This window comes from Glycine soja, chromosome 4, assembly GCF_004193775.1.
Source record: "Glycine soja cultivar W05 chromosome 4, ASM419377v2, whole genome shotgun sequence".
NCBI lineage: Eukaryota > Viridiplantae > Streptophyta > Magnoliopsida > Fabales > Fabaceae > Glycine > Glycine soja.
The window spans coordinates 49,888,963-49,908,766 of NC_041005.1; the positions used below are offsets into that span (position 1 = coordinate 49,888,963).

Consider the following 19,804-nt stretch of genomic DNA (forward strand, 5'->3'; position numbering starts at 1 on the left):
GGATAAGTTCAATTTCATTAGATTGGATAATCATTCTTGATGAAATTATTACACCATATCTTAACACTATTCCCTAAACATGGAAAGAAAGAGAAGTGTTGTTAGGGTTCGAATAAGAAATAGTATCAGCATGGGTTTGATTTAGTTTATTTTTTAAAAAGTATTTAAAAAAAATTCAAGAGAGCTTAAAAAATAATTTCTTCAGATTTAATCATTATTAAACATGCACTAAATATATTGAGAAGCCGTGATCCATACATACTCTCAAATTGTTTTGTGCATCGTTTTTGAAGATAAAATTGACTTGTAAAATGCAACAAGTCGGTGAGGAATGAGGAGAAAAAGTCCTAAATGGAGGTTATCTTATACGAGAGTGACATTAAAGGGATGGTTTGGATGCAAATTTAAGCATCGTTTTCTTAATAAGCAAAAACGGATAGCTAATTAAATAAGATGAGCAAATATCAGTAATTTTCTTTTATTAATAAGCAAAAATGGATAGCTAACTAAATAAGATAAGTAAATATCGGTGGCCGGTACCTTTTCTGCAAAGGGAATAAAAGCTTCACTCTTATTCATTCTCTTACAAATTTGTATTACCTTATATAAAATATTAAATAAAAAGATATTTAATATCTTAAAAATATAAAATACATTTAATATTTACCATAAAAAAATACGAGGATTGATAAAAAAAATATTGCAAGAGCTTTTAAAATTATTTAATATTACAAAGACGAGTCACAAGGTGACTGCATAGGTGTCACCGTTAGCAGCCTTTCCAATCTTCGTTGAGTGCGATGGTGACACAAAGTTCCCGAGAATTTGGACACTTGGACACGAAAGAGAGAATAAATAATTTACACGAAATTTAAACAAAATTTATAAGTAATTTTGATGTTTAAATTAATAATATAAAGTATGTATTTAAGTAAATAAACTTAAACAGAAAAAGTAAAAAAAAAAAGAGCATATAATCTATCGAGAACAGAACAATTATATTAGAGAGAAAGAATAGAATACAAGGATGAGGAAACAATAGTTCAGAAAGCATGGGACTATGAGAACCAGACGAGAAGAAAGGAGATAGATATTTTTATATAAATTTAGGCGCATGGGTGCAAGTAAGTAACACAATTATTGATAGTGTTTTGTTGACACGGTTGTCAATACAACGACCATGCTTTTACATTACTCGTAGCAAAACACGCACTCTCTTTCTCTTGGACAGGTGTACAAGCAAAGTGTATGACATGTTTCGGCGTTAGAAGGAACATGGAAGTTCACTTTAGAAGATGATAATCAACAAGGCAGGTTCTCTCTCTCTCTCTCTCTCTCTCTCTCTCTTAGTCTCTGTGTGATTCTACTTTTAATCGGTTAATTGAATATTCTTGTCCTTCCTTGCTTCTTTGTGATCTCATGTCTCTGTGTTGTTCACCTTCACCTGTTGAATGAATGATGATGCTCTTTCGCTGAACATGAACAACCTTTGTACTATCAAGTATCAACCTTTGACATGTATGTATGTGATGATGTTCGCCCTGACACGCTCACTTTTTTCCAGAATCTCTAAGCGGAATTTTGTACACCCAAAATGGACATGTTCCTTGTCTTGCAAATAACCATCCAAAGTTTTCCTTTTGACTACTGCATTGGCTATGTTACTCACCAGAAGCTATTTTATTGATTTTGGGTTTTCATGGCTCTAGATCTAGTCCATGGTGCGTTGACAATTAGTTTTCATCATTAAGTTCTTGCAACTTAGTTCTTCCTTGGAAAAAAAAGGCAAAGGAAGTTTTCTCTTGTTGGATTCATTTGTTCTATCAAAAGAAATACTATTACTTGTGAGTAGTTGACTTTTTGGTCCTTGCATTCCTGCTTGATTCATGTTTGAAGATGAATGTTCCTTGTCTTATTAAATGTGATAAATAATTTCTTTGATTCCGAGGAAACATGTATAAATATTCCCAAAATATTTATGACCAACTACGCAGATTTTAGTCATTCCCAAGAATCTTAGATTCACAGGATTTATGGTTCTCAATTTCTCATGAATTATGATTCCTGGACACGAATTTTTTTCCTTCTATAAAATGCCCCCTTGATGATTAGGAAAGAAAACTTTTTTCCCATGGATTGATTGATAGGGAAATAGAAACATGGCTAGCAATTGACATTCTACAATGATTTTTGTGGGGGGTCTGGTAACAAATGTTGTAGCTGGTGGACCTACTTTTCCTGTGTTCCTTTTGCTCTCATATTCCTTTTTAGCTAAATTTGAAGATTAGTATGTGTTGGTCTTGCACATTGTCTACTTCCTAAAATTTCGTTGAGATGTGAATTTGAAATCTTCCTAGGTTACATGTAATGTTTTGAGTGTCTTACTGATTCAACAGATGCTGTAGCCACCAAAATTTTCCTCTTAAAGTAGGTCATTACTCAGAAGCCAATAACAATAAGTAATGGCATCAGCAGAAGGGAAGGCTCCTTATACAGCTAATTGTTTTACTCAAGATTTCCGGATTCCCCCGAGTTCTCCTGATCATCCGTCATCAGTTTCAAAAACAATACTATCTGATTGGGTTCCTAGTAATTCTATTAATGATCAAATTCATGCCAATGCAGTCTGTATCCCCCACAATCTGAATTCTGATAAGCTACCAGAAATGAAATGGTGGCTACATGTGAAAAGTGACTTGGGGGATGAAGCAAATTATACATGTCAACAGCTGAATTCCTACGAGTCTGAACTTGGTACCTTCTATTCTGAATTTCTTAATGGCAGCGTCAAGAGTGGGGGAGATCAATTGGTCAAAGACTTTGATGCTCTTTCTAATATTCAAAGTGCCAATTTATCTATAGAGCAGCCGTGGCATGTTGTCTCTCCTACATGTATGAAAAACAACAATACCAGAATGCCAAAATTTGAGGCTTCACTGAATACTGATTTACATTTTACTCCTAAGAAGAAAGATCAGGAGGAATTCTATTTTCAAGATAGTCATTTTATGGATTGTGATATTTCCAATTTCTTGGTCTCTGAACAAGGCAAAATGGCATCATCTGATCTAGAATCACATTTGATGGGAGCAGAGAAAACTGGGGCTTGGTGGCGCACCACTGGAAAAGATGAGTTGGCTTCCTTGGTTGCTCGGAAGTCACTTGAGCATATTGAGAATTGTGATCTCCCTCAACCCCAGACTAAGCATGTCAGTCAGAGACCCTCCTACCCAAAGGGTGTTGACCATGATAATACTCCACCATCTTCTTTGAACCGTAAAACTGAGACTGGTTCTTCCTATGCAGATAGTTATACAACTGGGATATCCACTTCTGACTGTTCATTTCAGGATTCAAACAAGCATTCCAGGTAATGCTGTAGAGCAGTAGAGGGATACTTTTAGAAATTAATTGTTTTCTGCAATCTTGGCCATCATGGTCAGTTTATTTTGGAAGAAATTTGATGTTTCCTAGTTTTTTAAAGTATTGAACTTCCTAATTAACTATGACGTTTGACTAGGGTTAAGGGTTGTTATTTATAGATGCTAACTACATTATGCTATGCTCTTTCCAATGCTATTTGTTGGGGACTGATGCTAGTTTTCAGTGCCAAACCTTACATTTTTCGTACGAGATAGTTCATGTTTGTTTTTTTTTTTATATATATATCAGATGTTACTGTATCCATTATTCCTTTTTAAACCCAAATGGAATAGCGGTCTTCAAGTATCATGAAGATACCTCATTGTTACTAATATGGACAGGTTTCAAAATTATTGTATTTTATTTTGACAGGTGTTTAGCTCTGATTACTTGCCTAAAAATACTTTTAGTTATCCATCTCATGCTAACAGGGAATTTGATGACGTACTATTTAGCTGAATTTAAACCTGTTTTTGTAGCTGATGAGCAACTCAGTTTTATAAATGTATATAGCTACCAACATTTGCAAGTTTGATTCACCAAAAAAAAATGCATTGATGGGTTTTCTTAATCCTTTAGAAATATATCTTGTTGCTCCCTACTCTCTTTTCAAGCTATACTTCAATCCTTGAAAGATATGTTTTTCCTTCTAACCTTTTGATCCCCCTTTTTTCTCTTTTTACAAGATCTGCTGAGTCATTGATATGCACTAGCTGATTTTTAACCGTTATCTGACATCACCCTAGCTTCAGTTACAAACCTGTAGGTTGCATTTTGTATGCCATCATCTAAAGTAGTGTATAGATTCTGTGATGTTTTAGACATGTATATGGATGGCTAAGGTTAGTTATATTCAGGTTATAAATTGTAGACAAAGTTGCACAGGTGCTAAGAATCATTGGAAATTTAAGATACGATGATAGATTATAATTGTTGTACTGGATATATTGAATTCCTGACTCATGAAACATACATGGTTTTTTTTAATCAAGTTGGAATTTAGGATGCATACCAACAACTTGGTGACTTTTGTTTTGGAAAAAAAGTTTTACTATTTTTATACTGATGAGTTGAAATTTCATGATTATTCTATGATCAATTTATTAACAAACTCTGCTCCATATGTTTAGTTCCAGTCAGAGCAAAGATTCTAGCTCAAGCACCGAAGGTTGCCAAATAAATTCTGAGAACGGTAGCGTGTCTGAGCTGTTGAAAGCTTTGTGTCACTCTCAAACAAGAGCAAGAGAGGCTGAGAAAGCAGCGCAGCGAGCTTACAGCGAGAAGGAGCACATCCTGAGTCTCTTTTTTCGACAGGCTTCACAACTCTTTGCTTACAAGCAGTGGCTCCACATGTTGCAGCTCGAGAACCTGTGTCTGCAACTCAGAAACAAAAACCAGTCATTTCCAAATCTCTTTCCAGCATCCTTACCCTGGGACCCATGCAGGGGAAGGCTGCTTAAGAAAAGTCATAGCAAAGCTAGGAAGAGGAAGAATAGTAACAGAAGATGTGTGATTACAAAGTGTGCTGTTGCTTTTGCTGTGGGATTAGGCCTCGCTGGTGCTGGTTTGCTTCTTGGTTGGACAATGGGATGGATGTTTCCTCCCTTATAAAGGACATTGACTAACATCAATTGCAGGCTTCTGCTATGCTTTTCTGGAATTTGAGTTCTGTTGTTGTGCTGATAAGATTGACACGAGTGGATATATGATGTTAAACATGGTTTCCGTTGCCATCATTTGTAAATACTCCTCATACATTTGAGACCATTAGTTGTATATATTTAACATAGTGTAGAAAGATCCACCTATAGGAAAAAGGTTTAGTTGTTGTTGTAGTGCAGAAGGAATACGTTTGGTAGATTTGTATATTGTTTGCTTTAAATATCAAATTGTACTTAGCTACTTGAACTACTTGAAATATGTACAAGGCCATATGTAGTCCTTTATTAATTTTTCTTTGATCTGAGAGTAGTCTCTGCCTTCTCTTAAAAACTTGAACTTGGCCATCTCTTACAAATACTAATAGGGTACTTAAAGTTTGCCCATGCTATCATGCAAGTCTCAGTGTCCATATTTGTCAGATTATTCACTACTTGAGAAAATCTTGCTTTGAAAACTTACCTTTATATGGGGAAATTGGTTAGAACAATATTATATTGAATAACTGAAAACTGAAAAGACAATTCTTCAAATGGATTGTAGATATGAAGAGAATGCTTTCATTGTAGATGTGTATGCAACCTCAGTCGTTGATTAGGAGGTGATTGTCTGAAGTTATGAAACAACTTTTCAAAGCTATACCGATAGTTTCTCAACTAGTTTTTGATTCAGTTGCAACCCAACAAAGTGAAACGATGCATGATAATGTGAGTATCCTCTCTATTGTATTATTCAGAGTATCCTTTTGTGAACGATCTATTAATGTTCTCGTGAATAGTGCACCCTTTCCTGTTTAACTGTGAAAATTGTTATAATTGATGTTCTAAGCGTAAGCGTAAGTAGGACTTCAAATACATTGTTTAAATAGTGCATCCTTTAAAACCTTCGTTATACTTATTTTAGTAGTCTAGAAGAGTTATCTAAGATGGTGCCACAGTTCAACAAAAAATGCATCATGCACCATAGATTGCCATATCAAAAAGTTAAATTGGATTCCTTTTTCTCGGGTGGAGAGTTTTAGAGATACAATGTAAAACAAACTTAAATATGTTTTTATTTTTAATAAATATATGATTTGTTTGTCTTAAATCCTTAATAAAATAATAATTTTATCTTTACTTCTTGACACTTTTTTTAATACATAATAAATTAACGAATTTTAAGTTTATTTTTTATTAAAAAATCGTTTATTAATAGTTGGGACTAAAACAAAATTAGTTAATTTATGAAGAAATAAATACTAAATTTGATAATTTATCAAGGAGGAAAACTAAATACCTAAGAATCAAAAATAAAATTATTTTATTTAGAACTCGACAAAAACATAAAATTATTAAGAAATAAATTCAAAAATAAAGTATTTATCAAATATTAAAACATATTTAAGTCTACAAAACATCGTTCGCTGATAGTCTAAGATTTTGGAATTATGGTAAATTGATGACATGGTATAAGAATCTCTAATCTCCAATTTAATTTAGTAGTAGAAATTTGATTAATTCCGCACCCATTCTTCTAATAAAAATTCATTTTACGTACAATATATATAAGTAGGTGCGTACGTTTTCCTTTCATTTGTCTCTCGTATATGTTTTTTTTTTTAGTTTCAAGCCTTTCATTTTTTGTTAATTTACTGGCTTAGGATTTTTATAGTTACATAAACAAATAAAAAGATCCCAATATTAAATGTGCAATATTAAAACGAAATAGAATTTACAAATAATTAAAACTACTAATTATTAAATATTTTATGAATAAATATCTTTTATTATTCTTGATTTATTTGAGATCAATATATCATAAAATAATAATTTTATTTTTAATTCATTAAAAGCTAATGTTTTTTAATTTCTATTTATTTAAAATTTAAGAAAAATAGTTACAAAAAAATAAAATTTGAAATTTAAAAGCTTAATTTTTTTAAAATATTATACTTCAAATATATGAAAATTTGATAAAAAAAAATTAAATGAAGTAATTAAATAAAAAGAATTAAAAAAAAAGAAAATATCATGTAATAACTTTAGCAGAAATTTATAGAGATGATTGGGAAGACTGAAGAGCCGCATTCCATCCTTTGCACTGAGAATTTGGGCAATGGAAGTCCCAAAAACTAAAAATACTATAAGAATGCTTAATCATTGGTTTCAGGTTTCAGCAACTACATTAAATATATTCGAAGGAAAAAAAATATTTACATCAACTTTGCAACTCATTTGACCATGAACAATAACTTATGACGTACCCGCATTTTAGTCTTTAGTTTCTGGAAAATAATAAACATATTCTGAAAATTAAATTCAGAAAGTATTAAAATTGGAAGTGTTTGAAATAAAATAAAAAAAGAGATCGAGAGACAAAAAAAAAAAGGCATCCTAAAGAATCTCAAAAGCATTGTACCTGATTAGCGATGGAAGTATTGAATCCAAGTTATAAACTGTATTTATGGGTCCACAACATTATTTAAATTTATCACCTCTTATCAGTTGAGCTAAATGAAAGTTATGAAACTATGTTTGGTACATTATTTAAAAACAACGATAGCTACTAGATGCATTTATTCGGAAGGAAAATGACAGTAGGTTATAGTAGTTGGCCGTAAGTTCGAATCTGAATTGATGCTCATCCACATTAGGTGCAAGAAATTATGAGCATTGACAAGGACATATTGACATGTTTCACTTTTTTTTTAATAATATTTAAGACCGAAAAATAAATGTAAAATCATTAAAATGCAATTAGTTGGTCACAGTGAAAATAATTGACCCACGAACTTTTCTGTTTGTGGAGATCCACGGTGAGCGACAAAAGAAAAATTACACTCAACATTATAAATCCCAGACATTAGAGTTCTGTTTACATCAGACATTATAGGGGAAATAATTCGTGGAACAGACACCTTGAATTTCAACTTGCTACAAAAAACAAAGAGAAATGCAGCCAAATTTACTTGATTATATAGCATTCATCTTAAAAATAAAGTTTGAACTATTACACTATCACACATCATAATTTTGTGTGCTTAGTTACACTTAATTTAAAATACAGATGATGGAAAATTACCATATAAACGTTCATTTTAAATGACAAAGAAGTGCAACCTATCAAACTAGCAAGCAAAATTGAAACTTGTTTCCAAGATTCTATGACATCTTTCCCTTGCTTTCTATAGGTTTTATAGTATCAGTACTCGTCCAAGTATGTGTATAGCATGTCATCCTTCTTAGACTTGCGTCGGCTTAGTAAGGCCTTCAGGAGACGTTTACTCTTACTAGGGTATTGTTCTATGTCTTTGCCATGGTCTCTTTCTGCAGATAATCGCATTGAAGATGATTTGCGCGGCTCCGAAGGGTACTGGTAGAAACATAAATGGAGATGCAGTTAAGGAAATTACAGAATTTATAGGTGATATGCTGAGAAAACAATCATTGATTTATGTTACTCACCCTTTGTCTTGCATTAGAAGGATTTGGTGTGGTGGGTCTGCTTGGATTTGGAGTGGTTGGTCTACTTATCTTAGGTGTTGGAGGCCTACTTGACCGAGATCCAGTGCGTAGAAGGGGGAACCGGTATGGTGAAACCGATCGCCTCTCTTCAGTACATGTAACAAGATGGTAATTCCAAACATAATAAGATTTATATCTTCATCTTTTATGTGAAAATGACAACGAAATCAATATGGAAGACATCAGTAATAACCAAAATAAACTCGAGAATTGAAATATATTTCCTCTGAACTCATATAAGCAAAAAAAAGAAATCGTTTTATATCTTAGATTCAAATATAAGTAAATCTAATTAATTTCATCCCTATTTAATGATATCATTCTTAAAACACCCTTCATTTAATTGCAACTCTATTTTCAAGAATTTTATTTTATTTGTGATATCAAGTTCCAATGAAAAATGATAGGATTGGACCTAGGAAACCCCAAATAGGTGACTTTTCTAGAAAAGATAATTTAGATATTATCCTTATGATATTATTTAGTTTTATTTTAATTTTCTTAAAATACTAGATCATGACAAGTGTATGATTGTTATTCATTAGGGTTATTATATATTGTAAAGTTTGCACTCTATTGTGGTATCTATTGTGGTATCAATGAAGAATATCAACTTTATTATTTTATCTTCTCTCTTAGTTTTGGTAGAATGATAGAATAGGCAATTACGCCTATCAAAGGACATTTTAGGAATAATGTTATTTTTTACTTGAGAGTAGTAAAATTCAATTATTTCAACTAGCTTTCTTAATCAATGTGAAAATAGTTATTTTTGCTTATATACGAGTCCGGTGAGAGTGGTATACTATGTGCATACAACCTAAATCTTTTTTAGGCATAGTTGAAGTGAATGAAAAAGCTCCAGAACTCTGAGGTTGTAAAGATGGTGATGGGGAACGTCCTCTTCTGCATCAAAGTAAAGATTTACATCAAGATCCTCATTGAGACAATGACTAACTCAATCCTATAATAATATACGGAATTTGTTGTTACCTCGCTGTAGATGGTGGTGTTTCTCTGATAGTAGCTCGAACAGCTTTGGGATACAAAACGTAATAAAAGGCATATAAGTTTATACTTAAGTTAATCCCTAGATAGGTGGAATTAAAATATTAGGGTAGCAAGAGATACCATTCCTAAAGTGAGGCCATTCACCTTCGTCATCTAGGTTGTACCCCACATATTTTGACTTTGTGTGGTTGGCACCATGCATGGTCTCCCCAACTGAACTTATGAATTTAAGGAATGCGAATATGTGATCATTCAACATCATAAACATACTTTTCAACAGTAACAGAAACTAAATATAATAGAAGGGAAAAAGAAAGCAGCACCATAAGAAGAAAGAGTATAGGAAAATTCAAGATACTTTGCCTGGCAAGATATAACGCTTGTGATATTTTGGAGTACTGATCACCAATGACTGTTGCGTACGCCCCTCATGATCCATATACTCATGGCACGTCTTTATTCTCTAATGTACCCACATTAAGGAAACACAATGTTAGTGTTCTTCATAAATTTTCTCTTCCTGAATATGATAATAATTCAAACTTCAATAATATCAACAAGGGGCATAGTTGCAGATGCAAAGTTCTGCATAGAATTGAAAGGGGCATGGTATTTTAATAGAGCACCAAACAGCCACACAAATACCATGGTATTGTCAAATCAAACCTTTTACCAAAAATTTGTGAATAAAATACAGATAATTCACTATGGCCATCAATATCAGCCATCAACCACAATAGCTAAGGATGACAGTTCCATTGATCCTTCATGTTCCTATAGTTGTTATAGAATCATTTTGCCAGATACAGTTTTCCAAAGGTACATTCACCAACTCCCATTATCTGATGTAATAAAATCATATTACTCTCCAAGTTGTTATTGTAGTTGCCATTTGCTAAAGAACAAAAATGTACTTTATCAAGATTGTAGTGTTTGACACATACTGAGGGACATGACCAGTAAAACAACACGGTACAAGAAGCTGGGTTATAGCATTCATTTCATATGGTGTTTAGAGGTTGATGCACAACACAAGCAGTTTTGATGGTGGAGGAAGGGTTTGTGATATAACGTTTAGCCAAATTAGTGGGTTCTTTTACTTTTGAATGATGTGCGTGAAAAGTTATCAACTGATTGTGATTTATTGAGTAACAAATATTTACAACTTTGTTCTGTGCTTCATCTATTGTTTTGTTTTGTCCACATGACCATTTCTAAAACCAAACATGGAACAAATATTTTTGCTGTTTTCTGCTTACTTTTTTAGCAAATTGAACATACCCATCAAGTTCATCTAATACTACTATCACGATAAAATAGCAAATGAAACTTCTCAAGAGTTTCTCAATAAGACCCAAAACTGTTTTCTGACTGCAGAGTAGCAAATGAATGAAACTACTGGGTGGGGATAATTGAATGAAAAGGTCATCAATTGGTATATGTGCAGATAACTCTAAGAAGCTTCTGTGAATACAGCACTAAGCACTGAACAATAAAAACATTTGGATAACTGGATATTTTATAAATGTCCTGGAGTCTTTAAGTGAAAAAAGAAGAGCTATACATGAAATGCTTTTCAGCATGCCTTGATGATATTAATTCTCAGCATCACAAGCAATAAAGATAAATGTTCCATATCTCAAGAAATTATGTCACTAACAAGTCATGCTCATTTCAATATATGATAGTGGTATCAATTTTTCATCTTAGCCACAACTTTCAGCCTTGCTTGAGTAGACTTTATTTATCTGAAGCTGAATGGAGATGATTAGGTATACCTGTTCAATACAAGACACTCGTAGCTCTGTTACAGAAACTTCAACAACTTTCTCATCCAACAAATCATTTACTTTGTAGGTCACGGAACCTAAATGGTCCACTGTATTTACAAGAGCTTTGATGGCATAATCCTTCAATGTTTCTACCACTCTGCAAACATAAGAGAAAGCAACAATAAAGAGGGGGTTTTAAGGATATGGCAGTATCAGCATAAATATAGAGCAGCTCTAGCACAGCAACTCACATTTGTTTTTGGTCATCATTGGAGTATGAGAGTTCAAAATATTCAGCTGCTGAATATAATTGTGCTCTCAGATTCTTCAAATCCTAGGAACAGAGATGAAACAATAAAAACAAATAGCAAAACACTTAATAGAGCCCACTTAATTAAGAAGACTATAAATTAAAGCCACAGATGCATTAGACAATGATCTTAAGTCTTAACAGTGAAAACAAGGGCTCTTGAATCAAAGAGCTATCATAAAAAAAGATACCAATATTCCCAACTAAACAGCAAGTAAAAGATCATAAGTACCTTCAGACTATCATCAAAGAGCAAGCTCTGCTGCATAAAAACCTCATCATAATTGGAAGCTTCTTGAGATACAGGCAGGGTTGCAGAAGTTGCGACCTTTCCCATGAATGAAACTAAAGGAAGAAGGACCACCTAATCCATAAAGGAAAAATTAAAAAAAAAAAAAAAAATGATTGCAAATTCATAGTCAAGTTGCCAGAGTGAAGAGGGTAAAAAGGAAAGGCATTGCCAAAGAAAAAGAGAAACAGATCAAAATCAAAATTAAAATCAGAACCACCTTTTTAGACCAAGACAGTGAAAGCTAAAAACCCTTGATAAATTACACAATGATAACAACCCAAGTTAACAAGACAGATAAAGAAGGAGACAGCCTCTTCTCTAACAACAAATAAGATACTGAAAGCTGATTATCCTACAAAGCATATAGTTGTCCGAAATAGTATACATGAGCATCCATATAAAATACAATTCTCTGAGACAATTTTGAATCCACAGAAGACAAAAAAAAATTTAAACATAAAAGCAAAATTCCAGTTTTAGCGGAATCTTCACCATCATTCGCATTGTATTAAATCTAAATAAAATAAATCCTCAAAAGCAAACCCGACCCAATCCTTAAAAACATCAAAAGTTGCAAAATTTCCAACAAACAAGTTCAAAACAACAAGAAAGCAAACATGGGTAAGTGAAGGTGGTTACTTTCCAAAGCACAATCAAGTAACCCTTCTCCTAACAGCTCACAAAAACCAATTGCAAGAAACTAAGTTGCTTACTTTAAGCAGTGAAGATAACAAACCGGGAAATGGGTATGCAAAAACCAACCTTGTATTCCTTTTGAACGAGTTTTTTGGTGCTATTATAGTGCTCAAGAGGAGTATGGAAAGTGAAAGTGTGGAAATCTAGTTCCCATTGGAAACCAAAATGTCAAAGAAAAGACACTGTGTGATGCCCCTTCACTACAGCACTCACCAAAACGGTTAGGTGTTGGGTTTTTTACCAAAGAAAAGGAAAGAGACAGATCAAGTTTTGCAACATGTACAGTTGGAGAATAGAGAACAGAGGGAGAGGAGAGCACGTCGGAACATTGGCTGAGGAATCCGGAGAATTTTTAATATGGTCTTTTTTATTTTTTGTTATTTGAAAATATTAAATAAAATTAAAAATATGGAAGAGAAAAATAAAAATGAGTCACTGCTGCTTTGGGAAGCAGAAACTGGCTGAGACAACCCCACTTCGCATCATTGTCATCTCATGGCACCATTTTTTTTTTTTTTAATTTTCCTTTTGTTTTTCTCTTTAATTTTGGAAGGGCGTGTTTGGTTTTTCATAAAGGTGTAGCAGGTACACACAAGGTTTTACTTTTATCTTTGCGGGTTTTCTGACTTGAATTTGTCCAAAGTGGATGACGAGACTGACAGGAATAATGTAAATTTAACATATACCATCATTCCACATGCAATAAGCCGATAACTAGTATTATTTTAGCATTGTTTGATTCAAAACAATCTAAAAAGAACTATTTTTTGAAAAAATGTAATATCACACATTGTATCCCGCAGAGTCTTCACATTCTAAATATGATTTTTAATCCTAGGAAGAATTTTTATTTTTTTACCATGTTAATGTTAACATCTGCGGGGTGTATTTGGTTTTACATTTGAACATTTTAACTGACATTTCGTTCGATTGGAGTGAAAATGTGCACTTTCAGTTGGGAGTGGAATGAAAAGAAGGCTAAAAGTAAGTGCGCAGCTATTTGATTGGGTTGTAAATAGCAATGGAAATGGAGAAAGATCGTCCACGCTAAAATGTTTCTCCTAAAAAAATAAGGTGAAAGTCCATAATAAAATTACTTCACAGTTGAGTTTTGATACTACCCCTCTGGAGCTCGTGACATTACCCTTCTCGAGCTCATGATACTGCCCCCTTGCACCTCAATTGAAGTTGTTTTTCTTTTTAAATAGCATAATCCATTATACTACAGATATAATCGATTATGGCTCTTATTTTCAAAAAAAGAAAATAGCACAAGGACTATGATTGATTATGTCTATTAATTTTTATTTTTTTTAAAAAAAAGCTTTTGAAACGAAAGAAAACACATCAATCAACATGACGGCACAAATGAAAATATATAAATACTTAATTTTTGTTTATTTTATCTTTACTTGTTTATCGGCCACATCACTCCAATTTAAATATTGTATCTTTTTTTAACTTTTTTTTATCTTTACTAAATAGTCTCTTTTCACTCTCTTTCATTATTTTTCATTCATCCCAACTGAACACAATGTGAGGTTTACACCTCAAAAAAGTTGCATGACATTGTTTAGAAAATCATTTTTTATTGAATTGAATATAACTTTCCCTTATCTAAGATTTACTTCAAATTTATATCTCTTTTCCTTTTCGGTTGAATGCGAAAAACTCCAAACATAAATTAAACTACATTAAACCTACTTTAATTAAACTAGGTTTACAAAATTAAGTTCAACTAAACACCACTTTTTCAGTTATAATCCAAACATACTTAATGTTATCATGCGTAATGAGCATGTTAATGTTACCACACTTAATATATAGATTAATATACATATATCAATTTTGTCAAAAAAAAATTATTCTGTTAAAAAAATTAAAATTAAATAGTAATTTTTTTTCAATCACTTTTTTAGTTCATAAAACTTGAACTTAAGATCTTGCTTGACATTATGATTTTAAAAGAAAAATGAAAAAAAAATGAAAGAAAGAATCTAATTTTTTTGTCTTAATATTTTGGTTCATCAAAAAGAAGAAATTGTAATTGTTCTGGAATTCAATCGAGACATACATAAAATTTGTTCAAAATTATTTTTGTTAAAAATCAAACTTAAATATTACCAAAATAATTTAATTTTAATTTTAGTACAGTAATCATTTATGTTCTATCACTTATTTGGTAAGGAGTAAATTGAAAGAGTATAACTCTAAAGAAAGAGTAAAAAAAAAAAATAATTGTTTAGTAAGAAGAAAAGTAGAAGAAACTGAATTTATGAGTTTTCTTTTCTCTTTATTTGATTGAGTATAAAATGAGGAGAAAGAGAAAAATATATATTAATATAAAATATGTTCAAATGCAAAAAAAAAAAAAAAGTCAAGATACAAAATAAATTAAATTAAAATTTATTTGAAATAAAAACAAAAATAACAATATTTTACAACTTAAAAAATATTTTTTATGTTTTAATTCAAATTTACATTTTCTATGCTCCTTTCTTTCCAAATTAGAAAGAAACGGGTTCTAACATGAAATCCACCGCCTCTTTCTTTCCTTTTATATTTATAAGTGAACCAAACAAAGAAAACTATATATTTTTTCCCCTCTTTCTTTCCTTTTATTGTCATTGCAATCAAGCATAGCATAAAATGTCTGACCTCAATTCTAATGAAATCAAAATAACGTGATACTAAAACCATTTATACTTCCAAGTGATTTGGCCAACAATAATTAAACACAATAAAGTGTGTTTAAGTTAATATAATATCCAGTTTTTGGTCTGCATCAACGCAGCTCTATAGAGATGATTTGGATTTTCAGGTCCCAAAATCAGAGCCACCGCAACAGCTGAGTCACTCTTAAATTTTAAAGATAAGCTAAAGCACCTCAATTCATATAAAATAAAAAAGATACTACATTAAAGCTCTATTTCTTATTTTCGAAGTGAATATATAAGTCATATTTAATAATTTTAGAGTTTAATTTTAATATATAAAATTTTAAATTATTGATTAATTAAAAATGTTAAATTATTTTTTTTCAATTTAAAGTTTAAACAACTGGTTTTATTTTAATCATTTTTTGCTGAATAACACACTGTCACTCTGTCACATGCTGAACCTGCTAAAGTTTATCCTTCAACATAAGCAACAATGTTGATTTTATTTATTTATTTATTAGGTGTTCGATCGTACAGATACATGGTGAATAAATTACTAACTTGTATGTTCTTATGTAATGAATATTTTTAATAAATTGTTTTATTTTGTTAACTTCTTTAAATATGTTTATAGACGGTCTGCATCCAAGGAATTCCAGAACCTGAGGAAGCAGAGGTTGGTGGAGTCGTGGTCTTTTCTCCACGCATTGGAATGGCTACAAACTCTCCAAGTGCACAACGTTATTTTTGAGCTGGATTGCAAACGTGTGATAGATGGATTAAGCAATGAAAATAAAGGAGCTACTGATTTTTATGTTTTATTATCTTTTTTTAAAGCTCTTATTTATCATTTTCCAAACTTTTTTGGGGAGTAGTTTCATTTAATTTCATTACGAGACAAACAATTCATAATTAACTTAATAAGAGTATCAAATTTTATGCTCACAACTAAGTTCATGATTGGATTCCAAATTATATTTACTCTATGATTATAAATGAAATGGAGTAGTGCTGTTTTCTTTCCACAAAAAAAATGTTTATAGACACACCTACATTATAAAACTTGAAATAAGATATATTATTCAAGGTTTACGAAATACACATGACACTTTTAACTCATATGTTTATTTGAGTGTGTGAATTATTATTTTTTTTTTTAGATTTCTTTTCTTGTCTTTCTAACAAAACTTGCTCTCGATCAACGTGTCCCAGCTTAGCCATGTTTAAATGTGTGTCAATTTCAAGTTTTGATAAATACATAAGGATTATGTTTGAACATTCTTGTTTCGCATTTTATATTATTGTCCTTTATAATTTTCCTATTTATCGTATAATAGTGTAGAAACACTTATCATAATTCTAAAATTTACACACACAAAAAAAAGAAATTTGTTTTACCAAAATCCAATTAAATATAAAATGCGGTCTTATGTTATAAATTAAATATAAAATTTGGAAAAGTTAAAATTTCACTCTTTTTGGACTCTTAGTCGTTTGAAAACCAGACCGAACTAGTCGGTTCGACCAAAAATTAATTACATATTCGGTCTAATATTTCATAAAAATATGATGAATTAATAGTTTTCCTTGAAAAAATTTGTTTATTATATATTTAAATTAAATAAAAACAAACATGTTTTATGCTAGTACACTAATAGATCTCTAATATTGAGCTTATAAAAATATCGATGGAAAGAGATAAGACTTTGTTTGTTAAACAAAAAAAAAAAGAAGAGGAAATAAAGGGATAGACTTTTAATAAGTATTTTCAAGACATTAACCAATAAAATTAACAGCGAAATATTTTATAAAAAAATATTTAGTATTATCATTATATTTCATTAATATTTTGAGACACCCACTAACTAAAAATAAAGTTTTAAAAATTATGTGGAAATATTAAATTCCTTATAAAAACTTAAAAATGATTTATTTTTTAGAAAAAAAAGGACAATAAATGAAAAGTAGATAAGGCAAGGCGTTGGAGCGTGGTGTGTACTGCGTAAGGTGTTGATGAGAGAGTGAGAGAGTGGCGCATGGAAAAAACACAGCAGCAGCTTCTTGTCGTCTTGTCGTGCAGCAGACAACAACGAAACTCCCTACAATTGAAGTTTCAAACAGCACTGACTCCTATAATGAACTTCCATCACATTTTTCATCATTTGATTCTCCTCGCAAATTTCATGCTCTTCTTCTAGTACGCCTAAACAATCAATACGCATTTAATTCCACTTTACTATAAAGTAGGAGTATTTTTTTTTTTAAAAATAATAATCAGGAGGAGGTGAGGTATATTATGTTTTTATTTGACATGTAATGTCACTAATTCTTCTTCTAATGATTCGATTCATTTTAAGGTAAATCAATACTTTTTTTATCATTCAAACTTTAGGTAAGTTGGGTTTACCTAAACAATATTTATAGAATTATTTACAAATTATTTATTGATAAAATTCTCATATCAATAATAAAAAATTAGATCTTTATCTTTATTAGAATTTGTTTTTTTTATTAATTAGATCAAATTTGATTGATAATAAATCAATACTTTAAATTACAATTATAATTTCAAATCATGAATCAAATCCCAACTAAAAGATATAAATATCAAATCACGTGTGTTAATATAATTAATTATGTTTAAATAATATTAATAAAGTTTACTTTTAATCCAAAACATATTATAAATTATAACTCACTAAAATTATTTCTTTATTTTTATTAATAACTTTGCAGTAAAAAAATGTTTATTAATAGTCTGTTTTATTTTCTAAGGTAAGTTCTTGATTTGAAAGTGTCAAAACTCTTTATTTTTAAGCTCGAGCTCATTCTTTAAAATAATAATTCAAAACATGAAAGAGAGTAGTTTAAAACCTAACAAATTTGTCGCGTTAAATCAGAGATTAATTTTCAAATATTTTTACATTATCAGTTAATCAGATATTCTTCTAGAAATTACTTTTAAAGTATTTTTTTTTCTTCTTCTTCTTCTAAATTTTAGATAACAATGTACAATTTAAAAATTACTTTTTTAAATTAGATATATTCAGTGTTATTTCTTTCCTCTTATTTGAATATGTATTATACACGTTACTTTGCCCCATGCAATTTTTTCCAATCATTTTTAATTATTCTCCCTTTATTTTTTTATATAATTAATATTTTTAACTATTAGGTCATAATTTTTTTAAAAAAAATATCGATGATTAAAAATATTTTATAACAGAATTTTTTTTATCAGTATTGACCTTTGAATCTTATAAGCTAAAATTAATGTTATATTTTTTTTACACATGTAGAAACTAAATTTATATTCTTATGTTTTAAGGGATTAGTAGATAAAATATGTATTTATCCTATTAAAATATTATGTTTTTTTGGCTCCCCAAAAAAAACACTTTTTTATTATTTTTGTTTGTTAAGTTTCAGCCTAGCTTATCAGTCGAACGGAGCATGAGCAAGAGCCAAATCCTGAGCTTAGCCTTGAGAGGGCCAATGATTCTTCATGCTTCAATTTCATCCCATATACCAAATACGTATCCAAATTCTTCAATGCTCCTTCAGCTAAAGTTAATACGTGACAAATTATTTTTTAATAGTTACTGTAAAGTCTTTATCTTATATATAGAGAATATTTTGAAAACTTAGTTTGAGTAATAAAAATATTAATGAATTTCCATAATCTTAACATAGGGAGTATTTTTTTTCGTGTGTTTTATGAACAACTGTCTGCAGTCTGCAAGTACATAACAACATCTCCTAAAAATGAAATGATGATTTTACAACCCCCTCACCCACATGCACGTACACACAAAAGAATACTTCTATATGTTTCTAATTCTACTAAAAAGATTTCATTTTTTTTATGTTTTCAAAAGATTTAAAATTACTTCAAAAGAAAGAAAGAAAAAATGTTGGGTTGGATTTTACTTATTTCCCCATTAATTAGTTGCGAGAAAATTATTTTTATTATTATATGCAAAAAAATTATAAAATTTTATAAAATACACAATCTTATAATAAAAAATTAAAATACTTGAGTTTTTACAAATTTAAAAAGATACAATGAATAAAATTAGTCCCAATTTATTTATTTATCATAATTTTTTACATTTTTTAGAAAAAATATTTTATTTAGTTTATGCTAATAAAAACAATAATTATTTAATATATTACAAGTAGAAAATAATAATTTTACGAGAGCAATTGCTCCCATAGTCACCAATGTGCCTCCACTCATTATTATTGTTATTAGTGAGATGGTTAATTTGTAGATTTAGTTAAGATAAGGGAGAAGCAAGAGTTAAAGTTGAGTTGTACGTTCACGGCATGCAGATGAATGTATGTATGTATGTATGCGCGCGTGAGAGAGAATGGATGAATAATGCTAGTTCCGGCCACTGATTAATGAGTAATTAGGCGTTAATGCAAACTCAAATGCATATGATTATGATTATGATTATGATGCAGCCCCT

At 30.6% G+C, this 19,804-nt stretch overlaps 2 protein-coding genes across 8 annotated transcripts; one reads left to right on the plus strand and one right to left on the minus strand.

Annotated features, from left to right (window-relative positions):
- Positions 1–1,013: 1,013 nt before the first annotated feature.
- On the plus strand, positions 1,014–5,389 carry LOC114410282. Of its 5 annotated transcripts, XM_028374157.1 has the most exons (4): positions 1,014–1,124; positions 1,232–1,310; positions 2,397–3,370; positions 4,554–5,389. In XM_028374157.1, the coding sequence occupies exons 3-4, from the start codon at positions 2,463–2,465 to the stop codon at positions 5,032–5,034; spliced, it is 1,389 nt and encodes a 462-aa protein (XP_028229958.1). In that variant the 5' UTR covers positions 1,014–1,124; positions 1,232–1,310; positions 2,397–2,462; the 3' UTR covers positions 5,035–5,389. The 5 variants fall into 5 exon arrangements, with proteins under 5 accessions (XP_028229958.1, XP_028229957.1, XP_028229956.1 ...); XM_028374156.1 differs by lacking the exon at positions 1,014–1,124 and having other exon boundaries at positions 1,134–1,314; XM_028374155.1 differs by lacking the exon at positions 1,014–1,124 and having other exon boundaries at positions 1,134–1,310.
- A 2,622-nt stretch (positions 5,390–8,011) lies between these two features.
- LOC114410283 (protein ABIL2-like) lies at positions 8,012–13,033 on the minus strand. 3 transcript variants are annotated; one of them, XM_028374162.1, is made up of 10 exons: positions 12,736–13,033; positions 11,914–12,045; positions 11,623–11,705; positions 11,378–11,528; positions 9,963–10,062; positions 9,744–9,812; positions 9,582–9,624; positions 9,409–9,494; positions 8,529–8,674; positions 8,012–8,436 (listed from the first exon to the last, which is right to left on the minus strand). In XM_028374162.1, the coding sequence occupies exons 2-10, from the start codon at positions 12,016–12,018 to the stop codon at positions 8,266–8,268; spliced, it is 954 nt and encodes a 317-aa protein (XP_028229963.1). In that variant the 5' UTR covers positions 12,019–12,045; positions 12,736–13,033; the 3' UTR covers positions 8,012–8,265. The 3 variants fall into 3 exon arrangements, with proteins under 3 accessions (XP_028229963.1, XP_028229961.1, XP_028229962.1); XM_028374160.1 differs by having other exon boundaries at positions 9,720–9,812; positions 12,736–13,032; XM_028374161.1 differs by having other exon boundaries at positions 9,720–9,812; positions 12,687–13,032.
- Between the last annotated feature and the right edge of the window lie 6,771 nt (positions 13,034–19,804).